This window comes from Leishmania panamensis (assembly GCF_000755165.1).
Source record: "Leishmania panamensis strain MHOM/PA/94/PSC-1 chromosome 29 sequence".
In the NCBI taxonomy this organism is placed as follows: Eukaryota; Euglenozoa; class Kinetoplastea; order Trypanosomatida; family Trypanosomatidae; genus Leishmania; species Leishmania panamensis.
Window position 1 is genome coordinate 668,866 of NC_025875.1, and position 22,312 is coordinate 691,177.

At 55.7% G+C, this 22,312-nt stretch overlaps 5 protein-coding genes across 5 annotated transcripts, besides 2 other annotated features; all 5 read right to left on the bottom strand.

The window, feature by feature from the left end:
* Nucleotides 1–5,389: 5,389 nt before the first annotated feature.
* Nucleotides 5,390–5,940: a repeat region.
* A 172-nt stretch (nt 5,941–6,112) lies between these two features.
* On the bottom strand, nt 6,113–8,059 carry LPMP_291560 (membrane transporter, putative; the record flags this gene model as incomplete). Its single annotated transcript, XM_010702459.1, has 1 exon — nt 6,113–8,059. The coding sequence occupies one exon, from the start codon at nt 8,057–8,059 to the stop codon at nt 6,113–6,115; it is 1,947 nt and encodes a 648-aa protein (XP_010700761.1).
* Nucleotides 8,060–11,015: 2,956 nt separating this feature from the next.
* On the bottom strand, nt 11,016–12,983 carry LPMP_291570 (membrane transporter, putative; the record flags this gene model as incomplete). The annotated part of the gene is made up of 1 exon (XM_010702460.1): nt 11,016–12,983. One exon carries the CDS (start codon nt 12,981–12,983, stop codon nt 11,016–11,018), a length of 1,968 nt encoding a protein of 655 aa, XP_010700762.1.
* Nucleotides 12,984–14,498: 1,515 nt separating this feature from the next.
* On the bottom strand, nt 14,499–16,634 carry LPMP_291580 (hypothetical protein; the record flags this gene model as incomplete). The annotated part of the gene is made up of 1 exon (XM_010702461.1): nt 14,499–16,634. The coding sequence occupies one exon, from the start codon at nt 16,632–16,634 to the stop codon at nt 14,499–14,501; it is 2,136 nt and encodes a 711-aa protein (XP_010700763.1).
* Nucleotides 16,635–17,629: 995 nt separating this feature from the next.
* Nucleotides 17,630–18,126: a repeat region.
* Nucleotides 18,127–18,458: 332 nt separating this feature from the next.
* Nucleotides 18,459–19,037, bottom strand: LPMP_291590 (hypothetical protein; the record flags this gene model as incomplete). Its single annotated transcript, XM_010702462.1, has 1 exon — nt 18,459–19,037. One exon carries the CDS (start codon nt 19,035–19,037, stop codon nt 18,459–18,461), a length of 579 nt encoding a protein of 192 aa, XP_010700764.1.
* A 903-nt stretch (nt 19,038–19,940) lies between these two features.
* On the bottom strand, nt 19,941–21,188 carry LPMP_291600 (hypothetical protein; the record flags this gene model as incomplete). The annotated part of the gene is made up of 1 exon (XM_010702463.1): nt 19,941–21,188. The coding sequence occupies one exon, from the start codon at nt 21,186–21,188 to the stop codon at nt 19,941–19,943; it is 1,248 nt and encodes a 415-aa protein (XP_010700765.1).
* Nucleotides 21,189–22,312: the final 1,124 nt, after the last annotated feature.

Sequence of the window (22,312 nt, forward strand, 5' to 3'; positions counted from 1 at the left end):
GACTCCTCGAGGGTGTTGAGAAGCGATGAGCTTCTTCTGCTAGAGCTGGTGAACAGAGCGGCACGGTGTGCGTATACACCGACGCCGACGCACAAGGGCAGAAGAAAGAGAAGGCGAACACGCTGACATGCACGAAGCAGGCCTCTATATACACGCCGGCGCGATATGGCCTCCGTGGGTGCGCGTTTGCCCACCGCCGTTTCTCGCGAAGTTCCTATGGAGCAATACATCACCATGAGAGAAGGAAGCAAGACGGCTCCTCAAACATCTTCGCTACGCATTCATGCGCATACCACATCCAGAACCTCGCACAGGCTCCAGCACTGACAGCGAACAGAAAAAACAACCAACGTAACATCTCCAAAGGCTATGACACTGAAGGCCCTACTGAAGGAAGGAGGGGAAGCAACGAAGAAGGAGAGTGGGCGATTGAGAGAGGAGATACGAAGAGGTGCGGCAGAGGTGAGTAAAAGGCAGTTGAGGAGAGAGAAGGAGGAGCAGCGCGATTGCGAGCACTTGTTTCTCCGACTCTTTTCCCTCTACTACTCATTCTACACACATGGCACCTCTCAGGTCTCTCTCGCTCTCGGCACCTTCTCCGTCACACTTCAGTTCTTTGTCCTTTGTGGAAGCAGAGAGTCAGACAGAGGGAGAAATTCTAGCGGGGTATCATGCACAACGCACATCAGTTCACCCCCCGGCGCACAGGACTAACCAACTTCCGTAAGAAGGCAATGACAAGATCGCGCTTCCGTGCAGCATCCCAATGTGCCTCAAGCTGTGGAAACAACAAACATGGCCAACGCGCGCATGCAGGTCTCTCCGCTGTTTTCTTCGCTCTCCCTCTTTCTGATTAAAAGTCCCAACGGACAGCAGAAACACTCAAGTTGCGGCTACTCTCGCGCGCTCACCTACAGACTCACCATATTCTCTGGCCCCTTCAATGTATCGTATCCATCAGTCTGTCGGTGTGTGCGAAGCTCACATTACGTGCATCTACGCACACACACTTGGGGGAAAATGCGATACCAGAATAGAGCCATTCTTTCTCCGCGCTCAAGCACAGGTGTGTGCGTGTGTGGGTGTGGGTGTGTGTTTTGAGGGGAAAGAGAGAGAGAGAGAGCGCAAGGTGGAGACACGAGAAGCGACACAGAGAGAGGTACGATGGAGCGTTGCTTAGACACAAAAGAGGAACCGTCACACCTACTCAGGTGCGCACAAGACTCATCTGGTCCACACAGCGAACGAGACAACTACAACTCTGGTGCCTCACACACGCGCGTGCATGAGGCATGACGAGCACTGCACCTGAGAGTGGCACTCGCTGCTCGGTCACGTCGACAGCGCGTCTAGTGGCGGAAGAGAGGGCAAACGACGTGCCGCGCCCATCCATGACCATGGCATCACTGAGACAGATGCTTTTAAATGCCAAAGTTTTGACTTTTTCTTTTTTCTTTCTGTCTCCGGAAGAGTGAGCTCTTTCATGTTGCCTGAGGCACCATGTTGAGAGCGCTGCCGTCAGAAGTGCTCCTGACATCTAACCAGAGTAGAGCAATGCGTACCAGCGGAGAGAGAGAGAGGGCGTGGCAGCAATGAAGCAAAGCGCTATGGGGACAAGGCAACAGCATACGAGAGGTGTGATAAGCAGTCGAATAGGAGTAGCTCGTCGTTGCACGCCCAAGGCTCCTATACACTGACACACACGCACGGAAAGAAGCGGAGGTTGAAGCTCAGCATCTTCGTCTTCGCTGTGAGTCGTGCGTTGCATCACCTCCTTTCCCCCTCTCCTTTCCTAGCTACAGCAGTTTTTGACTTATTTTGTTCCCCACTTCTCGCGACGTCGTTCCTCACCGTCCTGGCTGATAGGCCAAACTTCATTCGCTCGTTTTTTTTTAAAAACGACATTTCGCACACCAACACATGTCATGGCAATCAACTGCAGGGGCAATAGACGCCCACACAAAGAGCACATGCCCGCGCCAGCAGCAGCGGTCGGAGAGGACGAAAGGGAGAGTAAAGTCTTTTTTCTCTCCTCTTTACCTCACCGGAGGCGCCAGAGGAAAAAAAACCGACAGGAAAAATCCTCTGCGGACCACACACATACATACACAGGGGGGGGGGGGGGGGGAACGAGGAAAAAAAAACAAAAAAGAAACACAGGCCGGGATGCATACTCGCTCGCAGATGCACGCACACGCGGCTACATGCAAGCAGCGAGAGGGGAAATGTATCCAAAAAGGAGGGTGCCAACAAGGTAAGGGCAACGATGGCCTCCCTTTATTCTGGATGCAGTTCCCTCCCCCCTTTCTACATGTATGAAAGACGTGGTAGGTGTGAGCGGGGGCCCTCGCAGTCCTTTTTTTGTGTGCTTCCATCCGCTGCGGCTTAAAAAGAGGGAAAGAAGGCCGAGACGAAGCAGCCGCGGAGAGAGGGGGGAGGGGGGAAGAGGGGGAGAAGGAAGATGCCAGTTGGGGAAAAGCATGTGTACAACAGTCTTCTGACAACTCATCCTGTTTTTCTGTTAAGTCGTTTGACATCTGCGCTTGGCGTCTTTTTGCCTTGGTTGTTTGTTGTTGTTTTTCTGTGCTTCGCAGGCACGTCCATGGCTGAGAGCTTTCATCGCTTGAAAAAGAGAGAATTAAAATAGTAATAACGTGGGGTACACACGCGACACCCACTCGTTGACACAGAGAAAGAACAGTACATGCAAAGAATTAGAAAAAACAAGAACACTAACACATCATCAAGGATGAAAGAGAGCGAGAGCAGGTTGGATGGGTGGAAAGAAGTGAGATCGATGAGAAGGGGAAGAAGGAAAGGGGAGCGAGAGTGGCATACAACACATCCAATACATATAGGCACATACACGCGTCTAACACGCTTCTGCATCCTTATTGTGCTCTCAAGAGAAAGTGATCCTATACAACATGCCTTTAATGTACGTGGGCTTGCAGAGAAAAAAAAAATACGAAATGCCCATCTGTGAGTGTCTGGGTCTTTGTGTGCGTGTGTGCGTGTGTGTGTGTGTGGGTGGAAGGAGGGAGAGGGTGGGGGAAGAACGGGCGACAAAGCACATCCCTCCACCACAAACACCGACCGCAAGACAAGGAAGCACCGAAAGATGAAGTCGCGGCTCAGAGCAAGAGGAAGAGACATCGACTTGGCTGTTCATGCCTTCTTCGCTGAGCTTCTTCTTGCTATGTCGCTTGGTGCTTTTCTTTCTACTTCAACAGGGAACAACGGCGAGAGACAGACGGCTCGTACGCACACATACGACACCCTCCCCGTCAAGGCAAGCTCCCCCCCCAAAAAGACAAGTGATAAATACGTCCCAAGGCCAAGTCAATCCTCTTATCCTCTCGCACATCTTTTTTTCTTTCTTATTACGGTCGGCTCTCTCCTCCACCCCTCGAATTCCTCTTGGGCGATAAAAAAAATAAAAAAGGCGTCCATCAATCTCGCCGCCGTTGCGGTGATGAGAGCGTCACTAAACGATAGACATGAAGAAGTGGCGACGGAAAGGGAAGAGGGAGAGGCGCACGCGTTTGAAAGGAAAAAAAAAGAACGCCTCCTTTTGTTCTGCTCGTCTCGTCGCCAGTCCACAAGAGGCCGTTTACTCAGCCACAGGTCGACAACTTTACACGAGTGTGTGTGTATGTGTGGGTGTAAAGAGGTGAAGGGGACAGTGAGGAAGTAAAGGGTTTTGAAGGAGAAAAAAAATTCAATGCAATAACGAACAAGTGATAAAGCGACAGAGAAAGGAAAGAACAAGAAGAGCTAAAGTATATTTAGCACACACAAACGCTCTTTAGATACGAGAGAGGGGGTGCAAAAAGAGGGAAAAGTGAAGTGAGGATGCAAAGCAGCAGGGCAGCCGACCACACGCGCTCGCACACCTGGAGAGGGAAGAGCAGAACAAGACACACACACACACACACAAATGATGCGACAAAAAAAAAAGAATGGGCGCGCTTAGAATCGTTGGAGCGCAGGGAGGGGGGAGAAGGGTGACATGAACACAATGTCAAGCAGGATGTATTACAGTTTTGCTTTGGCAGTTACGCCCACCTCACATTTTCTGTTCATGAACTTCCGCACTTCGAAACGAGGGGGGAGGGCGTGGGATAAAGATGAAAGAAAAACACCGACTAAAGTGTCGCTTTACTTGAGTAATTATGGCATTCATGTCTTTGCTATGGAGAGAGAATTGCCACGATAGAGAAAAAATGGGCTCTGATACAAGATCGAGTGTCACACGCGCCTCGTGCCGCTTGCCACGAAGCACTAGTGTAAGTGCCAGTAGGTATGCCCAGGCACCAATACAGACACACGCTCCATACCGTGATTAAGCAGATGAAAAAAAAGTCCACTCGTTGCTCCTCCCCTTTTCCCTTTACCAGCTCTTGTTGGTCGTTCTCAGTTCACTCCATGTTTCTCTCTCTACGCTGATGATTCGTCGATGCGCGCGTGTGACTCGTTGAGTGGACAAGGAAAACGCACCTATACACCGCTCTCACGCATATGTGAGTGAGCTTTATCACACTGTATAGAGAGAGAGAGCGAGCGCGAAAGTCGGGGCTTCCCAGAAGGCTGCCTCTCCCCACCCCCCAAAAAACAAACAAACCAGGAGAGGTGCGCACAAAGCCGGAGGGAACCCGATACCTGGTCGACTCTCACAAGAATCCAAATCAAAGAGGGGAGTGAGAAGGGGGAGGGGAGAAGGTGGTGGTGTGGTGCGTGTGTGTGTGTGTATGGCGGAGGGAGGGGGGGAGTATACAACACAAGAGAAGAATGGGGGAGGGGGCGCCGTTACTAAACAAACAAAAATGCGAAAAGAAAAAAAAAGGCATCACAACAAGAAGGAGAGCGGAGATCCGGACACACACAAAAAAGAGAAGAGCGAGGAAGGGCAAACACAACGCGTCACATAGACACGGGCGTGGTACATCAAACAGAGCACTTATTCCTCCCCTGCACTGATTCGTTTTGTGCTCCTTCTTGCGTGCCTACGAAACTTCACAGATGGGGGCGTCTTGCAGACATCTTTTTTCTCGGCTGGTTTGTGTGTGTGTGTGTGGGTGTGGGTGTGCGTGGGTGGGTTAGGCCGGCGGGTGGGTGGGGGTGCTTCATTGGCGCTAAAAAGATGGGCCTCATCGGAGAACGCGAAAGAGCGTTACTTGAAGAGAAAGACAGAAGCCCTACCTACACAGAGAAGCAGTCCAGCCACAATCAACAACACGACCACAGCACAACCCCAAGATAAGAAGCATGCCACTACAGATCCGGTGACGATGGCTATAGATGTGTTTCTCCTTTCTAAGTTGCAGAAGTCACTCCCCTGTACTGCAAAAAGAAAGCAGACAACAGGTGGAGGTGTGAATCTCCGTCATCTTGTCCAGCGGTCCATTCTCTGCTATGCCACGTGAGCTCAACTCCGCTCCACCGCCACCGCCCGTCACGCGTCCATCGCGGGCTGCGAAGCAGCTGTAGGCACGCGCTACAGCAATGCGCCTGCTGCGTCATCGTCGCACGCCCTGTGGCTCACACGCGGCCCACACACACCCTGCCCCGCAGGACGCCGCCTCACAGCCACGCCCCTCATGCCGGTCGCCACCTGGTGCATCCACCTCGGCGTGGGCCGGGTGAGACGCGTTCGCGCCACCCTGACACCTCACCCGTCATATGGGCGGCACAAACGACCTCACCGTCGCAGGCCGCTCCAATGCAACGCCGCCCGGACCCTGACCGCCGGCACCACGAGCGATACATCGCTCTGGCCCCTCCCCACGTCGTAGGCACTGGGCCCTGTCACCGCCAGAAGTGGGTCGGCACCGGCAGGGACGGAGGGGGGTGGGGGGTTGCTTGACTTCCCCACACCGAGTGGCGGCACTGGACCCCGTGGACACCTCGTACTGAGGCGTGGTGCCCTCGTCATCAGGGTAGTGGCTACGATGCAAATAAATGCACTACCCTTCACGTTGCCCAGCTAAGAGGATATGTAACAGCAGTTTAAAGTGGGAGAGAGAGAGAGTGACACGGCCAGTGACTGCCGTAAAACACGCTGGGCTTCGGCACTCCTCCTTTTCTGACACCTCTTGCACAAGAACATCGCTTATTGAAGATCGTCGGTATTAATTGGCTCACCATACTGAAGAGGCATCACTGCACGTTCCGCAGCACACTCAACGCGGCGCTTGAGGACGAACCTGCGGTAGCGCAGGTGGAGCCACGTGCTGCCCACAATTGCCGTCGCGTTGACGCACAGTAGAATGACCATGCTGTTGGCCACGCACTTCTTCCCGGCGCAGCGTGGATAGATGGGCGTCCTGCCAGCAGCCAAGTCGGCATCACGGTTCAACTTTGCCTGGCGATCGTAATTCTCACCGTAGCCAAAGCGATTCAGCGCAATGACTGCAATGAAGGCACCGACGTACATGAAGTTGTAGTGCTTGCCAATGTCCTTGGCGAAGAGTGCGCGGATCGTCAGAGCCGTGCAGGCCCAGCTGAAGCCGTTGCCGAAGGAGTCGAAGAAGAAGCCAATGACAATGGCCTTTGACTCCAGTGGAAGGGCGAGCAAGAAGATGAGGCCGATCACCATGCAGATGGAAGACACGGGATAAGCGATGGTGATGACCGGCCGCGTCTCGGACGGCTGGCGGCTCAGGATAAACTCTAGCACACCCATGGTCAGGCGGCCCAGCGCACTCGCCACGCTGATGATGGCAGAGTACATGGTATTCACCTTGGACTCGTAGACGTCGTTTGCCAAGGCGCGGTAGATCTGTGCAGAGTTGAAAGCCACGACCATGCCGCAGCCCCAGGTCGCCAGAGTATTCCAACAGCACAGCCAGATATCGGGTTGCTTGAGGCTCTGCCAGAAGGTCGTATGATACTGCGGGTGGTGGTCGGAAAGCATCATCTGCGTATAGCTCTCGTCCTTCAGCATCACGACGTCCTCAGAGTCCATACGCCCGTACACCAGTGCTTTATCCGAGGGATCCATCTTTCTCCGTGCATTCTTGTTATCTTCATCGTGGTCGTCTTCTATGCAGAACTCACCCAGCGTGTTCTCAGCTTGAGTTGTGTTGTCAGCCGCAGGCTTCAGCACACGCTTATCACACTCGTTCTCGAAGCCTATCCCCGCGTCCTGCGAGTAATTGGGGTACTCCTTGCTCGCCTCCTTGTCCATCCCGCCTAGAAACGGAAATGGGGCCGCCATGAGTCCCAGGGAGAGCACAAGCACTATGATTGCAACTGTGTTACCCATGCGCGCCGAGTCGCTCGGGTTCGCGTAGGCTACAGAGAACGACTGCGCCGTCAGGTACACGACAAGGGAAACAATGATACCAAAGCCGAGGTAGAACCGAGTCATCGGCGGGTACTGCGTCAGGTAAGCCCGTTCCGTCAGGCGGCGGCGCGCCTGCACCTGCTGCGGCACGCGGGTTTTCTCGCCATCAAGAATGTGGTAGGGAGGGAAGCGAATGAAGACGATCGCAACAATGCCCATAAAGACGATGAGACCCGTCATGAAGAACATGTAGTGTGCATCGCTATTTCGGAAGAAGCTGTAGTTGATGAGGGCCAGGATGGAAGCACCGAGACCAGTAAAGGTCTTCATGATGGCCACAACGGGGCCCTTCGTCAGCGGAAAGCTGCCAAGCACGGCCATCAGTGAGCCTGTATCGAAGGAGGAGCAGCCAAGGTTCATGATGGCGCAGAAGACGGCGAGCGTGGTAACGCTACCCTTGATGTTGCCGTTGAAGGCAAGGGCATAGAGGAGTGCACCAAGAGCGTTGAGTGTGCAGGCACACATGCACACCCACATGGGGCCTATATGGTCGAGCAGCATACCAAACGGGAACGTGATGAAGCCGATCACAATACCCGTCGTCGTAATGGTAGTCAAGTCCGCGCCGGTGAGGTTGAACATGTCTGCAAGGTTTTTGCTGATAATGTTGAAGCCGTAAAAAGTAGACATACACGTGCTCGCACAGACACCTCCCACAAGAATGAGAAAGCGAGAGATCTCGCTGATCCGGTAGTCTTCTGAGGAGACCATTTTTTCTATGCTTTAATCACCAAGAGTGGTGGGGGAGTGAGTAAGACGGCACTGGGTTAGTGCCGGAGGGGCTTTCGGTTGCTGTGTATATTTCTCGCGTGTTACGATGATCGATAAGAAAGGGTTGCGGATGCGCGTGGAACAACGAAGAGTACCCGGACACGAAGCGAGGGCGCTGCAGGAGAGAACCTAAAATAAAGGGGGAGGGGAGGTGGAATAGGAGAAGGAGATGAAGGTGGTGGTATCTGCCACGGCAACGAAGGGTGACCAAAGGCAGACCGTAACCCCAACAATAAACACTCCGAGGGGCGAGAGGAGGAGGAAGAGGAGGAGAGGGGGGGGGGGCGGAATGAAAGGAAGAAAAACAGCAAGTAGATCAAACAAATACGAGTTCAGGTGCCAACTACAGGAAAAAAAAGTGAGAAGAAGAGCTGGGGAGGGTGTGAAGGAAGAACCAAGATCGTGAGGGGAGGGGGGGGACAAGACACTGCCGCGACATGCGCACGTGCTGATGTCCATATACGGCGGAGGGGTGCCGTCGGAGAAAACGAGGCAAGAGCGAGGAAGGAAAAGAGCGAGGACGAGTGGAAAGAACACGAGATGAGTCATGGAGGACACAGAGGTGCTTTTTTATTCACGCTCTGCGTTGTTAGAGAAGGGGAGTGAGTTTGGTGGCACTACCATTCCGCAAGACACACACACCGTCTCGGTTCGCACTTCCGCATGGGCGTCGTGCGCGCGGCATCAATCGGCGCCTACGAGAGTACGCTCCTGGTGAGTGCCTTTTTCGGGCCCGACTCCTTTCGCACCTGCACTGGTCGCTTCATGAAGTGTCTCCACTCCTTCTTTCCTTCTAATTTCTGCCTGTGAATGACTTTGCATATTCCAGCAGGCTTGGTTGTCTTCAGGGATGGTCCAACATCAAAGGAGAACAAACCAAAAAAACCTCGCGAGTTCTTGCCAAGTCCCCCCGCATCGCCGAAGTGTGGTTAAGAGCGGCTTCTTTGAGTGTGAAGACGAGAAAAATGAGGGAACAGAGTTCTTCTCGCTTTCTTTTCACTCCACGTAGATGTGCACGCGCACCAATTCTAGCGCCGTTGTTTCCCAGAAGTGATGTGATCAGTTCTTCGAATGCCAGGCCAAGCATGCACCGTAGCGTTTCCTCGCGGCTTTCCTTCATTCTCGTGTCCATTTTCTTTTCTTTTCTGCTGCTGTTGTTGTTGATCTTGCGTTTTGCACTGGCGTCAACATCCATCGGAGGAAGTGAAGGTACCGCCGCCGTGAGCGGACAAAAAAGCTAAGGAGAACGGCAAAGTAGCAAACGAAGTTGAAACGACTAAGAGAGAGAATAGGGATTGGAGGGGGGGAGCGCTGGCTAACGCCCATGGCCACCAGCCCAACAACAGCAAGACGAAGGCTACGGCTGAAAAAAGACGGTGAGACGACAAATGAACAGCAAACAAGCAAAAAATAACGAGACACCGCCAAGGAAGGCACGCGTGTACGCACCCAGTGAACACCATCACGGCAAGCGCATCGATGCCACCCGATGACGGAAAAAAAAGTGATGCCTCCCCATGGCTGACAAGCACAGCGGGGCGGGGTACGGAAATGTGAAGGTAGAGAAGTTTCTCTCCGAAAAGGCAAACACACACACACACACCTGCAAAAGTGATGAAAAAAAAAGCATGAGTGACCAACATATATGTTTTCGTGTGTGCTGGTGTGCGTGTGTGAGCCGAGATGAGCCACAGAGTGGAAATGATACAGAGGCAACACCCCCCCCCCACACACAGACGCCTCGCATCGTACCTCGTTGCGGATGGTGAGAATCTCGAAAGACAGAAAAGAGTACAACGTAAGAATATCAAGTGGATGTCATCAGAGGCGCGCAATAGCAGAGAGAGAAGCTACACTTCACACACACACACTGTCAATACCCTCCCTCCCCCCTCAAAAAAAAAAAAGAAGCACCAACATCAGAAGAGAAAAAGGTGTGTGTGTGTGTGTGTGTGTGAATATCCTGAAGTAAGTGAGGAAGATGGCTTTAAAAGGCAAACTAAAAGATGGGGTGCAGCAGTGGATACGAAAAAAATGAAAGAAAAATCAGCAAGGCGTTGTGCAAGAGAGAGAGAGAGAGAGAGGGGGGGGAGGAATACAAGCAGACACAGAGGCGCAAAGTCACACGAAAAATGCCCACATCTCGACGAACAGTAAAGTCAACAGCGAGAGAGAGAGAAGGGAATGAACTCCATGCATCTCTGTGGTGTGACACGAAAGTTGTCCAGTAGGTTCTCCCCTCGCTCTATTCGTTGGCTTCCGCACATGTGTGGGTGAGTGCCTGGAGCGTCTATCGTAAGAAGAGCCGCGAGGTGCAAGCGAGGCAGATATAGCAAGTCCGACATGAGAACAGCGAGTGGGAGGAAAAAAGAAAAAGCAAGCAAGTAGAAGAAGAAGCGTCCACGAGCAGAGCAACACACAAGCCTTGAGAAGAGACCAATTCAAGAGATAATCCTAGCCTAAAGCTGCCCTTCTCAATCCTCCCGTAGTGGTCATGCGACACCCGCCTCTCCTTCGACTCCGTTCGCGCCTTCACACTTTGTATCGCTTTCCTTTTCTATTGGGGTTGGTTGGTTGGTCCCTTCGATCTCTCCTGCGCACGCGTGAATACGCATCGCTTATGTGCGTATCATTCGCCCTAGCTTAAGCTGTGAAGCAACAGCATAAAAGGCGAGGAACGCAGCAGACCCCCCCTCTTCCCCCCACGCCCACACACAGGGGTGGGGGGAGCTACCCGAGCAACGGCACCAACGCACGAAAAGGGTCCTAAGGGCACGCTACATCAAAAAGAGAGCGAAGAACAAGGGAGACCGAAGTCGATAAAGAGTGTCCATCCACAGATTTCAGTGCGAGAGAGGACGAGGGAGCAAGCGAGCAAGGGGAACACAAAAATATGCTAATGTGTTTCGCTACACATATTCACCGAGTTCAACCCCGGCTGCACATTCTCTGCCTGCTGCACATCAAGGCGGCAATTCTCTAGTTCCACAGTACACTCAACGCGGCGCTTGAGGACGAACCTGCGGTAGCGCAGGTGGAGCCACGTGCTGCCCACAATTGCCGTCGCGTTGACGCACAGTAGAATGACCATGCTGTTGGCCACGCACTTCTTCCCGGCGCAGCGTGGATAGATGGGCGTCCTGCCAGCAGCCAAGTCGGCATCACGGTTCAACTTTGCCTGGCGATCGTAATTCTCACCGTAGCCAAAGCGATTCAGCGCAATGACTGCAATGAAGGCACCGACGTACATGAAGTTGTAGTGCTTGCCAATGTCCTTGGCGAAGACAGAATGCACTGTCAGAGCCGTGCAGGCCCAGCTGAAGCCGTTGCCGAAGGAGCTAAAGAAGAAGCCAATGACAATGGCCTTTGACTCCAGTGGAAGGGCGAGCAAGAAGATGAGGCCGATCACCATGCAGATGGAAGACACGGGATAAGCGATGGTGATGACCGGCCGCGTCTCGGACGGCTGGCGGCTCAGGATAAACTCTAGCACACCCATGGTCAGGCGGCCCAGCGCACTCGCCACGCTGATGATGGCAGAGTACATGGTATTCACCTTGGACTCGTAGACGTCGTTTGCCAAGGCGCGGTAGATCTGTGCAGAGTTGAAAGCCACGACCATGCCGCAGCCCCAGGTCGCCAGTGCATTCCAACAGCACAGCCAGATATCGGGTTGCTTGAGGCTCTGCCAGAAGGTCGTATCGTACTTTGGATCTTGATCGTAGTAGTTGTTCCGGGGAAGCTTTTTTTCCACTACCACTTTCTCTGCGACCACGATAACTTGGGATGCGGCCCTCCAGCAGGCCTCTGGGCGACTGGCATCCGCGCGCTCGTCGCAGGGCTTCTGTGACTCATACACATTTGCCGGCGTGTTCTCAGCTTGAGTTGTGTTGTCAGCCGCAGGCTTCAGCACACGCTTATCACACTCGTTCTCGAAGCCTATCCCCGCGTCCTGCGAGTAATTGGGGTACTCCTTGCTCGCCTCCTTGTCCATCCCGCCTAGAAACGGAAATGGGGCCGCCATGAGTCCCAGGGAGAGCACAAGCACTATGATTGCAACTGTGTTACCCATGCGCGCCGAGTCGCTCGGGTTCGCGTAGGCTACAGAGAACGACTGCGCCGTCAGGTACACGACAAGGGAAACAATGATACCAAAGCCGAGGTAGAACCGAGTCATCGGCGGGTACTGCGTCAGGTAAGCCCGTTCCGTCAGGCGGCGGCGCGCCTGCACCTGCTGCGGCACGCGGGTTTTCTCGCCATCAAGAATGTGGTAGGGAGGGAAGCGAATGAAGACGATCGCAACAATGCCCATAAAGACGATGAGACCCGTCATGAAGAACATGTAGTGTGCATCGCTATTTCGGAAGAAGCTGTAGTTGATGAGGGCCAGGATGGAAGCACCGAGACCAGTAAAGGTCTTCATGATGGCCACAACGGGGCCCTTCGTCAGCGGAAAGCTGCCAAGCACGGCCATCAGTGAGCCTGTATCGAAGGAGGAGCAGCCAAGGTTCATGATGGCGCAGAAGACGGCGAGCGTGGTAACGCTACCCTTGATGTTGCCGTTGAAGGCAAGGGCGTAGAGGAGGACACCCAGTGTAGTGAGCGTTGTGGCGAAGATAAGGATGGGAACAGGACCAGCGTAGTCGAGCCACACACCACAGGGGAAGGTTGCAAAGCCAACCACAATGCCTACGGTGGTGATGGTTGTCAGGTCAGAGCTGCTTAAGTTGAACAGCTCCACCATCTTGTTGCTGAGAATGTTGAAGCCGTACATGGTGGAAATGCACACACTAGCGCATAGACCTCCTAAGAGGATGAGAAAGCGAGTGATCTCGCTGATACAGTAGTTCTCTTCCGTGATCATTTTCGCTGCCACACGCGATTATGTGAGCGGGTGTATCTGTACGTAGGGCAGGGGGTGGGGGTTTTTGAAGTGTGGAATATGCGCAGAAAAGGGAGGAGAGTGATAGAGTGAGACACCCACACTCACACACACACACACACTGCGAGAGACGAAGAGGCGAGTACGCAAGCCGAACAAAAGAAGAAGAGGAGGGCAGTACTCGGCTTCTTCTCTGCGGTATTTCCTCTTCCGGAAACCAAAGAGAGACGTGTTGGGGGGAGGAGAGTGGGGAGGGGGGGGGGCGTGCGAGACAGAGAAAAGGCACAAAAAAGCAAAACCAAGCAGAGGCGAGGTGGGGGTGGAGGAGAGGCTTTCGTTTTTACCGTATTTTCTTCCCTCGTCGCAGACAAAGAGAGGGAGACGAAGACGTGCTAGAGCGAAACTGAAAGAGAAGAACACCCCCCAAAAAGGAAACGCAGCAGTCGCAGGGCAGTGCTGGCGGGCCGTTGGCTGATTTATGAGTAGGGGGTGGGGGGAGAGAGCGAGGAGAGGGGCGAGCGGGTGGCGTCTACAACGGAAAAGCAGCTGCAAGCGTCCCAAGAAAAAAAAAGATGAAGGAAAAACAGTACTTTCGGTTCGCTCAGTGTGTTTGGGCAGCGGGTTGACCGGTGGGTAGGGGAGGGGACGGGCCGAGTCGGTTTCCCCTAACCTTTGGATTTGTTTTGCTCGCTGCTCTGTGATGATGATGAGGGATCAAAGAAGGGTGCCGGTGTTTTTAGTAGAAGAGAGAGTGAGTACAGAGCAGAGGAAGAGCGAGAAAGAAAAATGGGAAGAACACACAGCCATAAGCTGCACAACATCGAGGCTGTGCATACACGTAGTGGGGTGGGAGGTGGGGTTGGTGGAAAACAGCTCAAAGAGGCGCACGAGAAGAAAGAGGAGAATGGAGGGGAGGGGAGACGGGCGGGCCGGCGGGGTACACATTAATTATGAGAGACGCATGCACATGATGGCGTCGTTGAGTGGTAGAGGTGAAGAATGTGGGAAAGAGATGAGGGATGACCCCCCATATGCGGTCAGGAAGGCGGGCCAAAAAAAAGTAAGGCCGCGTGTGAGGAGGATAGGGGAGTGGACGGCGAGAAGGAATCTTCGACTGGAGTCATGCGAGAGTGCGAGTTGGGGGAGGAGGGGGGGGGGAAGAACCTCGCGTAACCTGCATCCCGCGTTCTTGCATACAAGATGCCAAAGACATACCACGGTGGCGAGTGCACCTTTCCTACGGGTATGTGCCTCCCTCTGTCTCTCCTCCTACCTCTTCTCATTAGTGTTGCTTCTAGACTGGGGTCAACTCGAGATCACGCGATCTCTTAGGTGCATCGTAGTTTCTCTCCCCCTTTTTTGCGCTCGGACCGGTTTGTCTTTGTCTGCTTTACGACACTTGTGAGTTGGGCACAAGCGCGAGCCGCAAAACGGCGCGCACACGAAAGAAAAAGAAGGAAAGAAAGGAAGAGGCGCAGGTGAGGGTCCTCGAAGCCCCTACTTCACCGGTCTCATGCTAATGATCGCGCTTGTCAGCGCCAGAACTAGCGGGATGAGAAGGAACCAGGCAACGTGCAGCGACGGCAGGGCATTGGCGAGTTCGCCCGACAGGATTGCCAGAAACCCACCACCCACCACTCTTGATGGAGGAAACAAGGAGGAGGAAAACGTCGATCGGGGCAGCACAATAACGTTGTCGCTCAGTGCCTTGGACGATGGCGATCTCGGCGAAGAGGAACTACACGGCACGGTGTACGGCAGTGTGGTCAGTGCTACATTTTGCGCAATGTCGGCACTTACCACGTCGTTCTCAGAGGAGACGGCCACACATGAGACAGGATCCTTGTGCAGTGCCGGGTAGCGCCGCGCCAGAGATTTGTTTGGTGAAGGGCGAACCTGTTCCGCTTGCCAGTGAGGCAACTGCGAGCGATCGTGGCTCAGACGCAGAGACGCGACACAGCCCTCAACCGTCCCAGCAATCCAGTGGGTGGGAACAGCAGCGCCCAGCGGGTTCGATGAAACACGGGCGGCATACTCGGGTGGGGGTCCATCTGTGCAAACAGCCAGCGACGTGATGGCGTCGCTCAGCACCGGGGCTGGGTCCTCTCGCGCCCATTGCACCTTCAAATCCAGCGATCTGGTGCTATCCGCTGTAGAGAAGGATAAGAGGGACGACGTCAGTGGCATGACCTCCACTGAACCGTGGATAATATACGACTCGTTCGCTGAGTTGTTGTAGGCCACTACCATGATGCTGCACAGCGGGCCGTGCGTTGCTGTTCCACCTGCTTGCAGAGACTGCCACGTGAGGCGTCGCCGCATGTCCGCCTGCTGGGCGGCGTCGATGTCGCTCCAGCCGAAGAGACGCACCAGTCGAAGAGAGGAGGTCAGTAGCTTGAAGGGCAGCGGAAGTAAATGCTCTGCCAAGGTCAACGCAGTACTCACTGTGGCGGTCACCACAGTGTCCGACTTGGCTTCTGTCTGTGCCTTTTCAGTGATGGTTTCTTCTCGAATGGCAGACGGCTTGCGACTACGCGAGCGAGTGTAGCGGCGCCGCAGGCGTACGGTGCTCAGCACCAGCGTCTTGTCGAGTAGTAAGGCGGCAAGAACGAGGTGCTCTTGCAGGTGTGCCTTACAGGGCTGCGACGACGACGATGATGCTCCGTTGCTCATGTCGGCTTGCACCATGCACACTCGATTCGCGCTCAGATCATTTACACGCGCAGGCAGCTGCCATAAAGCCACAGGGGTGGCCTCGGTTCGCACGCGCGGCACGCGTCGCTGCAGAGCTGCGCCAGAAACACCGCTCACAATCTGGTCAGCATGCCTGATTGTGTACGCGTCGACGTCCTCATCCTCAAAGCTGTCCGGTACGAGATCAATAAGAGCGAACAGGAGCACACCTTTGTCATCGTGTGAGACAAGTACCAGATTTTGAGCTAGCGCGATGGGCTTCTTGTCAGGGTTATTTGCATCACTCGGCACTTCAATGCGGGCCAGCTGGCGCAGGTAGCGGCGCGAGTCCGCATCTGCACTGGTGCTGGCAGGTACGTTGGGTGTAGAGGATACAGAGAATTTTGTGGGTTGGGAAGTCGATGGCTCGGGGCCGCGATAAACACCGAGAAGCAAGAAAGATTTCATCGTGCTTAGCGCGACAAACCCGACGAGGCCGTCGAGGACGCGCCGCTGGGTATCAGACCAGTTCAGCGCTGCCGGCTCGGTGGACGCACCGCTGCGTGCTTTTCCGTCCTCTGTACTCGCCTCGAATGGAAGAAAGGATGAGGTGCACCACGGAATGTCGTCTGGGCCTAGATCCAGCGCCGCCGCGAAGCTCCACACTGGCAGCGCGGCTGCTGCTGGCGGCGAGGACGTAGCGGATTCCCTGGTGGTAGGGTCCGTCGTCGACGCGCGGCTCAGCGACTGCACATGCAGCAGCAGGGCAATGTTCGGCATGCCAAAGCGCCGGCCGCCGCCACCGGCTCCTATAAGTACGTGATGAGCATCCACAAAGATGGCGGTGTAGATTGGCGACGGGGCCTGCAGTATGTTTTCCGCACGCCCTGCCGCAATCACCTCGTGCGCCCTGAGCACAGTGTGCGAGGGCAACGAGCTGCCATCGCACTTGTTCTCCATTGGGTGGTGGTGGTGGTGGTGGGGAGAGAGGGGAGTACGAAAGAGCCCGTTGCGCCAAGGCACTATAAAAGACACAAAGATGCACCACACACAGAGAGGTCTGGGCAGATGCGTTAATCGACGTCAGCAAGCCTCGAGGCGTTCTTCTCCGTGATGTCCACCTTTCTCGGTGCGAGAAAGGTGGAGCGGCAGGGGGTGGGGAAGAGAGGAGGAGTACGAAGAGGAGGAAGATGCTGCGCCCGCAAACTAGCCGGATCGACTCGCCACGGTGGAGAGCACTTTTGCTCGTCTTCACACCTCCTTTTCCTTCTGATGGTAAAGGACTGGAAAAGAGAAGGGCGGAGAGAGAAATGAGAGGCAAGACTAAAGAGATGCGAAGAGCAGCATCGAGGTCTCGACGAGGGAGGTGGTGGTGGGGGGGGGGGCATGGAGATGGAGGGTCCTCCAGGGAAGTAGGAGGAGAGGAAGTCAGCACGAACAGCGCCTTTCTCGTCCTCAAGTTTCCATCCGTCTTTCCAGCGTTTATGCGCTCATGACCCTCTCTAACAGCTTGAGGGAGAAGCAGCACGCCTCCGTAGAGAAGACATGAGAAAACCTGTCGGTCGACGTTGAGGAGCCTTCTTCCACTTGTACTGTGGATCATCTCATTGATTTCCACAAGTAGAACCGGCACAGACATCGAATGGGCCGAGGGTGCGACGTCAGAGGGGGTACACAGTGAAAACCACCGGCCCAAGGAGCCCTTCGTTTCTTGTCCACTCCGCCGCTTGTTTCTACTCCGCATCCTTCTTCACCGGATCAGCTCGGAACACACACACACGCACAGACACACAGAAAGAACGAGAAAGGCGCGTAGCATCACCGCCCCACGTTCGCCACTGCAGGAGTACACATCACTGCCTCCTCCACTGCATCCCAGCTCAAGCCTCGTTTTCTTTTTCGGTGTTCGCTTCCAACATGTTCAATTGCTGCCGCAGAGTATGTCTCCATATTTGCTCCACCGCCACCGCCCGTCACGCGTCCATCGCGGGCTGCGAAGCGGTTGTAGGCACGCGCTACAGCAATGCGCCCGCTGCGTCATCGGCGCACGCCCCGTGGCTCACACGCGGCCCACACACACCCTGCCCCGCAGGACGCCGCCTCACAGCCACGCCCCTCATGCCGGTCGCCACCTGGTGCATCCACCTCGGCGTGGGCCGGGTGAGACGCGTTCGCGCCACCCTGACACCTCACCCGTCATATGGGCGGCACAAACGACCTCACCGTCGCAGGCCGCTCCAATGCAACGCCGCCCGGACCCTGACCGCCGGCACCACGAGCGATACATCGCTCTGGCCCCTCCCCACGTCGTAGGCACTGGGCCCTGTCACCGCCAGAAGTGGGTCGGCACCGGCAGGGACGGAGGGGGGTGGGGGGTTGCTTGACTTCCCCACACCGAGTGGCGGCACTGGACCCCGTGGACACCACGTACTGAGGCGTGGTGCCCTCATCAGGGAGGGAAGACAGAAAGGGTGAGAAGAGCATGCGAGAAGGTAAGGAAAGCTAATGTTGCCACAGCGCGGCAGAGCAGAAAGCGTCCAAGATCGAGAGAGACCCTCGCTACGCGAGCATACGTGGCCCCACAGACAGGTACGGAGCGGAGCGCGCTTCAGCGTAAAGGACGAGACGCAAAGGTTAACAGGATGAGAGAAACACTGGAATGCCACCACATCATCCAGACGGCACCGCGTCGATGAAATGAGCAACAAAAGTATTCACGTACACAGAGATGCAGGCGCGGATGCTGCTCCGACGTCAGCCTGGCCGAAGGCAAAAGGGGCGGGCCTAGTTGACGCGCCAGCGGTAGTTGAAGCGGTCGTTGTGAATTTGCTTCATTGTGGCCACGTGCTTCGGCACGAGCTGAATCCTGGGCAGCGACTGCACTTGGCGATGAAGTAGTTTGTACTTGTATTCCTGCGTCGCATTGCCTGCTGCGGCCTGCGGGTCGCCAAGGGCAGCGTTCACGGACGCCTGCCCATACTGCGAGACCAGCTTCGCTTGTTCCTCCAGCACCTTCATTGTCTTGAACTGCATAAAGGCAATGAAGGACTTCTGCAGCTGCCGATGCCAGCGGCGACGGAGGAATTCACCTTCGCGCAACTTGCACTCCGTCGTGTTCGACTTCTGCTGGTACGACCGGAAAAGCTGAAAGTGACGCAGGCGAGAGCGATGCACGTAGGCCATCATGCCCCGGTCCACAATAGAGACCGGCACATTCGCCGGGACCTCCTCTATCATGGCCGTGCGATTGTAGAAGTGGCTAAGCCCACCGCGTGCACCCTTCCACTTGCTGTAGCGCATCGTACTCATCGACTTGCGATGGTACATCATGTAGCCGCCTAGGAGGCGGGAGGTGCACTGCATGGCTACAAGAGCGTGCCTCCGTGCTGCGGTTTTCTTTTCTGTGTGCGAACCGGTGGTGGTAGCCGTAGGGAGATGCGCGAGAAGTAAGCGAGGAGAGGGGGGAACGGTTGGGTGGGAAGAGAGCAAAAAAGAGGTGCACCTGCATGACAAAGAAACAGCCGGCGGCACGGAGAAAAAGATCCACGCATACACAAACGTCGGTGACCACAGCGTGAGTGGCATCGCCAGCAGTGTGCAGCAGTGCCAACCACTGTATCGCTGCTTCACTGAGAGCAACACAGCAGCGCACAGAATGGACATGACTCGTCACATTGTTGGTGTTCCTCAGTGCGTGCGGGGAACGCATGACGGGCCTGTGATACCGTGTGCCCGCCAAAAAGGCGGTCGTCTGCACAGACGCGTAGCCGGAGGCGAGCAAGGCCACCAAGAAGGCGTGAAGAAGGAACAAAGTAACGAACATCAGGGCCACGTTGAGCAGCAAAGTGGAGCGTTCACTGTGCATCCTACGGTTTCCACTTGATCTGTAGACTTTTGACTTGCTGTGCGCCCACTCTGTCCCTGTCTCACTCCCCCCTCCCATGCCAGGCGTGCTTCTGTGGGTGCGAGTCCGTGTCGACGCATGTAGGTGTGTATGACCAAAGAAAAGGAGACATTTCTATCATCGCTTCTTCCGCCCTGCGTGACTCTGCTACGCAGAGAACATGAAATAGGGCAGGGGGCAGGGGGGGGGGGGGCGGTGCGTTGCAGGAACACCCGGGGGCCGCGTCTGCATCATCGTCTCTCTCTCTCTCTGTTTGCATTGTGCGAGTCAGATGCTTCGAAAGAGAGGTGTCGAGTTACACAGACACACCAGTGCGCCTTCCCTCCGAGCCTGTGTGTTTTTTCTTTTTGTTCTACCTTCGCCTACGTGCGCCACAGTTCTAGGACTGCATTCACGCAGTACGCCGGCACCCGAACCTTGCGTAGTGCGGAGGTGTCGGTCGCCGAATTCATCGCGATATCCGCTTCCCACAGAAGTCCTTCCGTCGCGAGTATGCCGCCGTCCTCCGTTGCCAACTCTTCCGCCGTCTCCAGCACCACCATATACGCAAGGCCGTAGTAGTGCGCATTCGGCGACCAACGATTAGCGCTTCCATGCTTGATCCACTGCACATGGCTGAAGGGTAGGGCTGGGGCAGTGGTAGGTTCAGCAGACGACGCTTTCACCTGCTGATGACGCCGCGCGGCATCCACTGTGCGAATGACGTAGTGGCATAGCGGGTCTGTGGGAGCACGAGGAGGAAGCGGGGCAAGCCCGGGTGCTGTGGTGCTTGCCGTGCCAGTTTCATCAGCATCCTTGATACTAAACCCGGTCGCTACCACACTCGCGTCGGCTCGATCTCCGTCATCCTGCATCTCCGCCTTTACCCTCGATAGCGACACCGACGGCTCCTCCCCCTCCTCCTTCTTTACGCAGCACTGCCATGAGCCGCCGACGTAGCGCAGGTGCCGGTGCATAAGCGTCAGCACCTCGTCTGCCTCCCCGACAACAAGGCAGAAGGCGCAGTGCGTGCGCTGGAGCGTGACAAGCTCCTCCTGCACCAGCTGGGCCTGCATCGGGTCCGGCTGTGCGAAGAGATCCGGATCAAGGTTGTCAGGGGTGAGGAAGAACTGGTCGGCGTAGAGGCTCTGCGCTCGTTTTAGTGCAGCCGTGCGCTGCCACCCTCCATCCCTCGCAGTGGACGGAACAGCAATGCCGACGTGGCTGCCCGCCATCGCACGGATAGAACGTAAAAAGAGGGGGAGGCCGTAGAACTGTGCCGCGTTCAGGAGTCTCCGCAGGACGTGCACGCGAGAGGCGTGGTGCACCACGTAAAGACCGTCGGTGCACCGCCACGATGACATGGCCGCCACAGGGCCCCACAATGCCGTCTCTATTGTTGTCATGTCCCTCAACGTCGCAACAAAGTTCTGCAAGAGCTTCTCCTCCTGCGGGTAGCGAGCTGTGATGCCGACAAACGGGAGCAGGGTGTCCAAGAGGAGCGGATTGCCGAGGAAGCAAGGTAGCACCTCATTCACCTCGGCCGTGTTCTGGAGCGAGCGGTGCCCGTACTCTGAGCGAGCTGCCACGAACGCCGCGTGGTGGTGTCTAGTCCTCCAAGCTTGGTACATGCGACCTAGCGTCTGGCATGCCGCTACGTCGTGCGTGAAGACGACCTGTTGCAGCTCTGTAACAGTCGTCGCGGCGCGAAATGCTGGGATAAGTGCGCCATATGCGACTTGAAGCTGGTGGAGTCGCCGGATATACCCAAGACGCTTTTGCACGTCGGCGAGCAGCACTGGCGAGGGAACCAGATCAATCGTGGTCGCCCCAATCTCATGTGCTGCCGCTACGGCTCCTGGGCCTCGAGTGGTCGCAGGTGCGCTGGTGGTGGCATCTGACGAGGCAGTCCACGAATATCTAGGCATGGCACCGGCAGCGTCGATAGGGAGGGTCCACACGAGAGACGTTCTACGACTTGTGGTGCTTTCCTTTCCTTCTGAGCGCGGGCAACTCTGCTGAAACGTGGTAGCAGGACACGCAGACAGGCGTAGCAACGACGGAAGCTGCAAGGGCACGGCAGCCTCGCAAACTCGTGCCAGCGCCACCACCGCCGCGTACTGCTCTGGGCGCACCCAACAAGGATAGCCGACGCAGGGCGCACCGGACGCCGTGCTTGTATCAGCTGGGGTGTAGAGAAGATCGTTCAAGTTGTGTAGAGCACGCCTAGCGGTTTCCATGCGGTCGCCACTGCAGTAGAGGAGCTGCGACTGGGACAGCCGGCACGCACCAGCGCTGTTTACAGACTGCCACGCCACATCCGACACGCCGCAGTTCGAGAGAGCGACGGTGCGGTTGGCGTCGCCGCACGCACGATGCCAGAATGCAAGCACCTCTCGCTCTGGCGTGCTAACAGCCGCAGAGGTAGCCGCGGTTGTGCTCAGTGCTGCCCCTGCATAGTTGGCTGGAACAGTCGCTTGTACCAACCCATCGGCGTTGATTAATCGCCTCGCGTGCTGCGTGCGTGGCTTACGGTAAACGAGTGTCACCTCCTCCTCGGTGCTTGCTCCCGGAGAAGCAACGGCGGCGACAGAGGCGATGCCGCGTCGATGGCTGCGCTCACCGTGCACAAGCGCAGAGAGTGACTCACTGGTGGTGTCAGTAGCCGCAGCCATGGACTGTCCACTGATTTTTCCACATTGGGTAGCAGCACGTTTAGCCAGCGAGACAGCACCACCACGTCCCCTGGCACTGG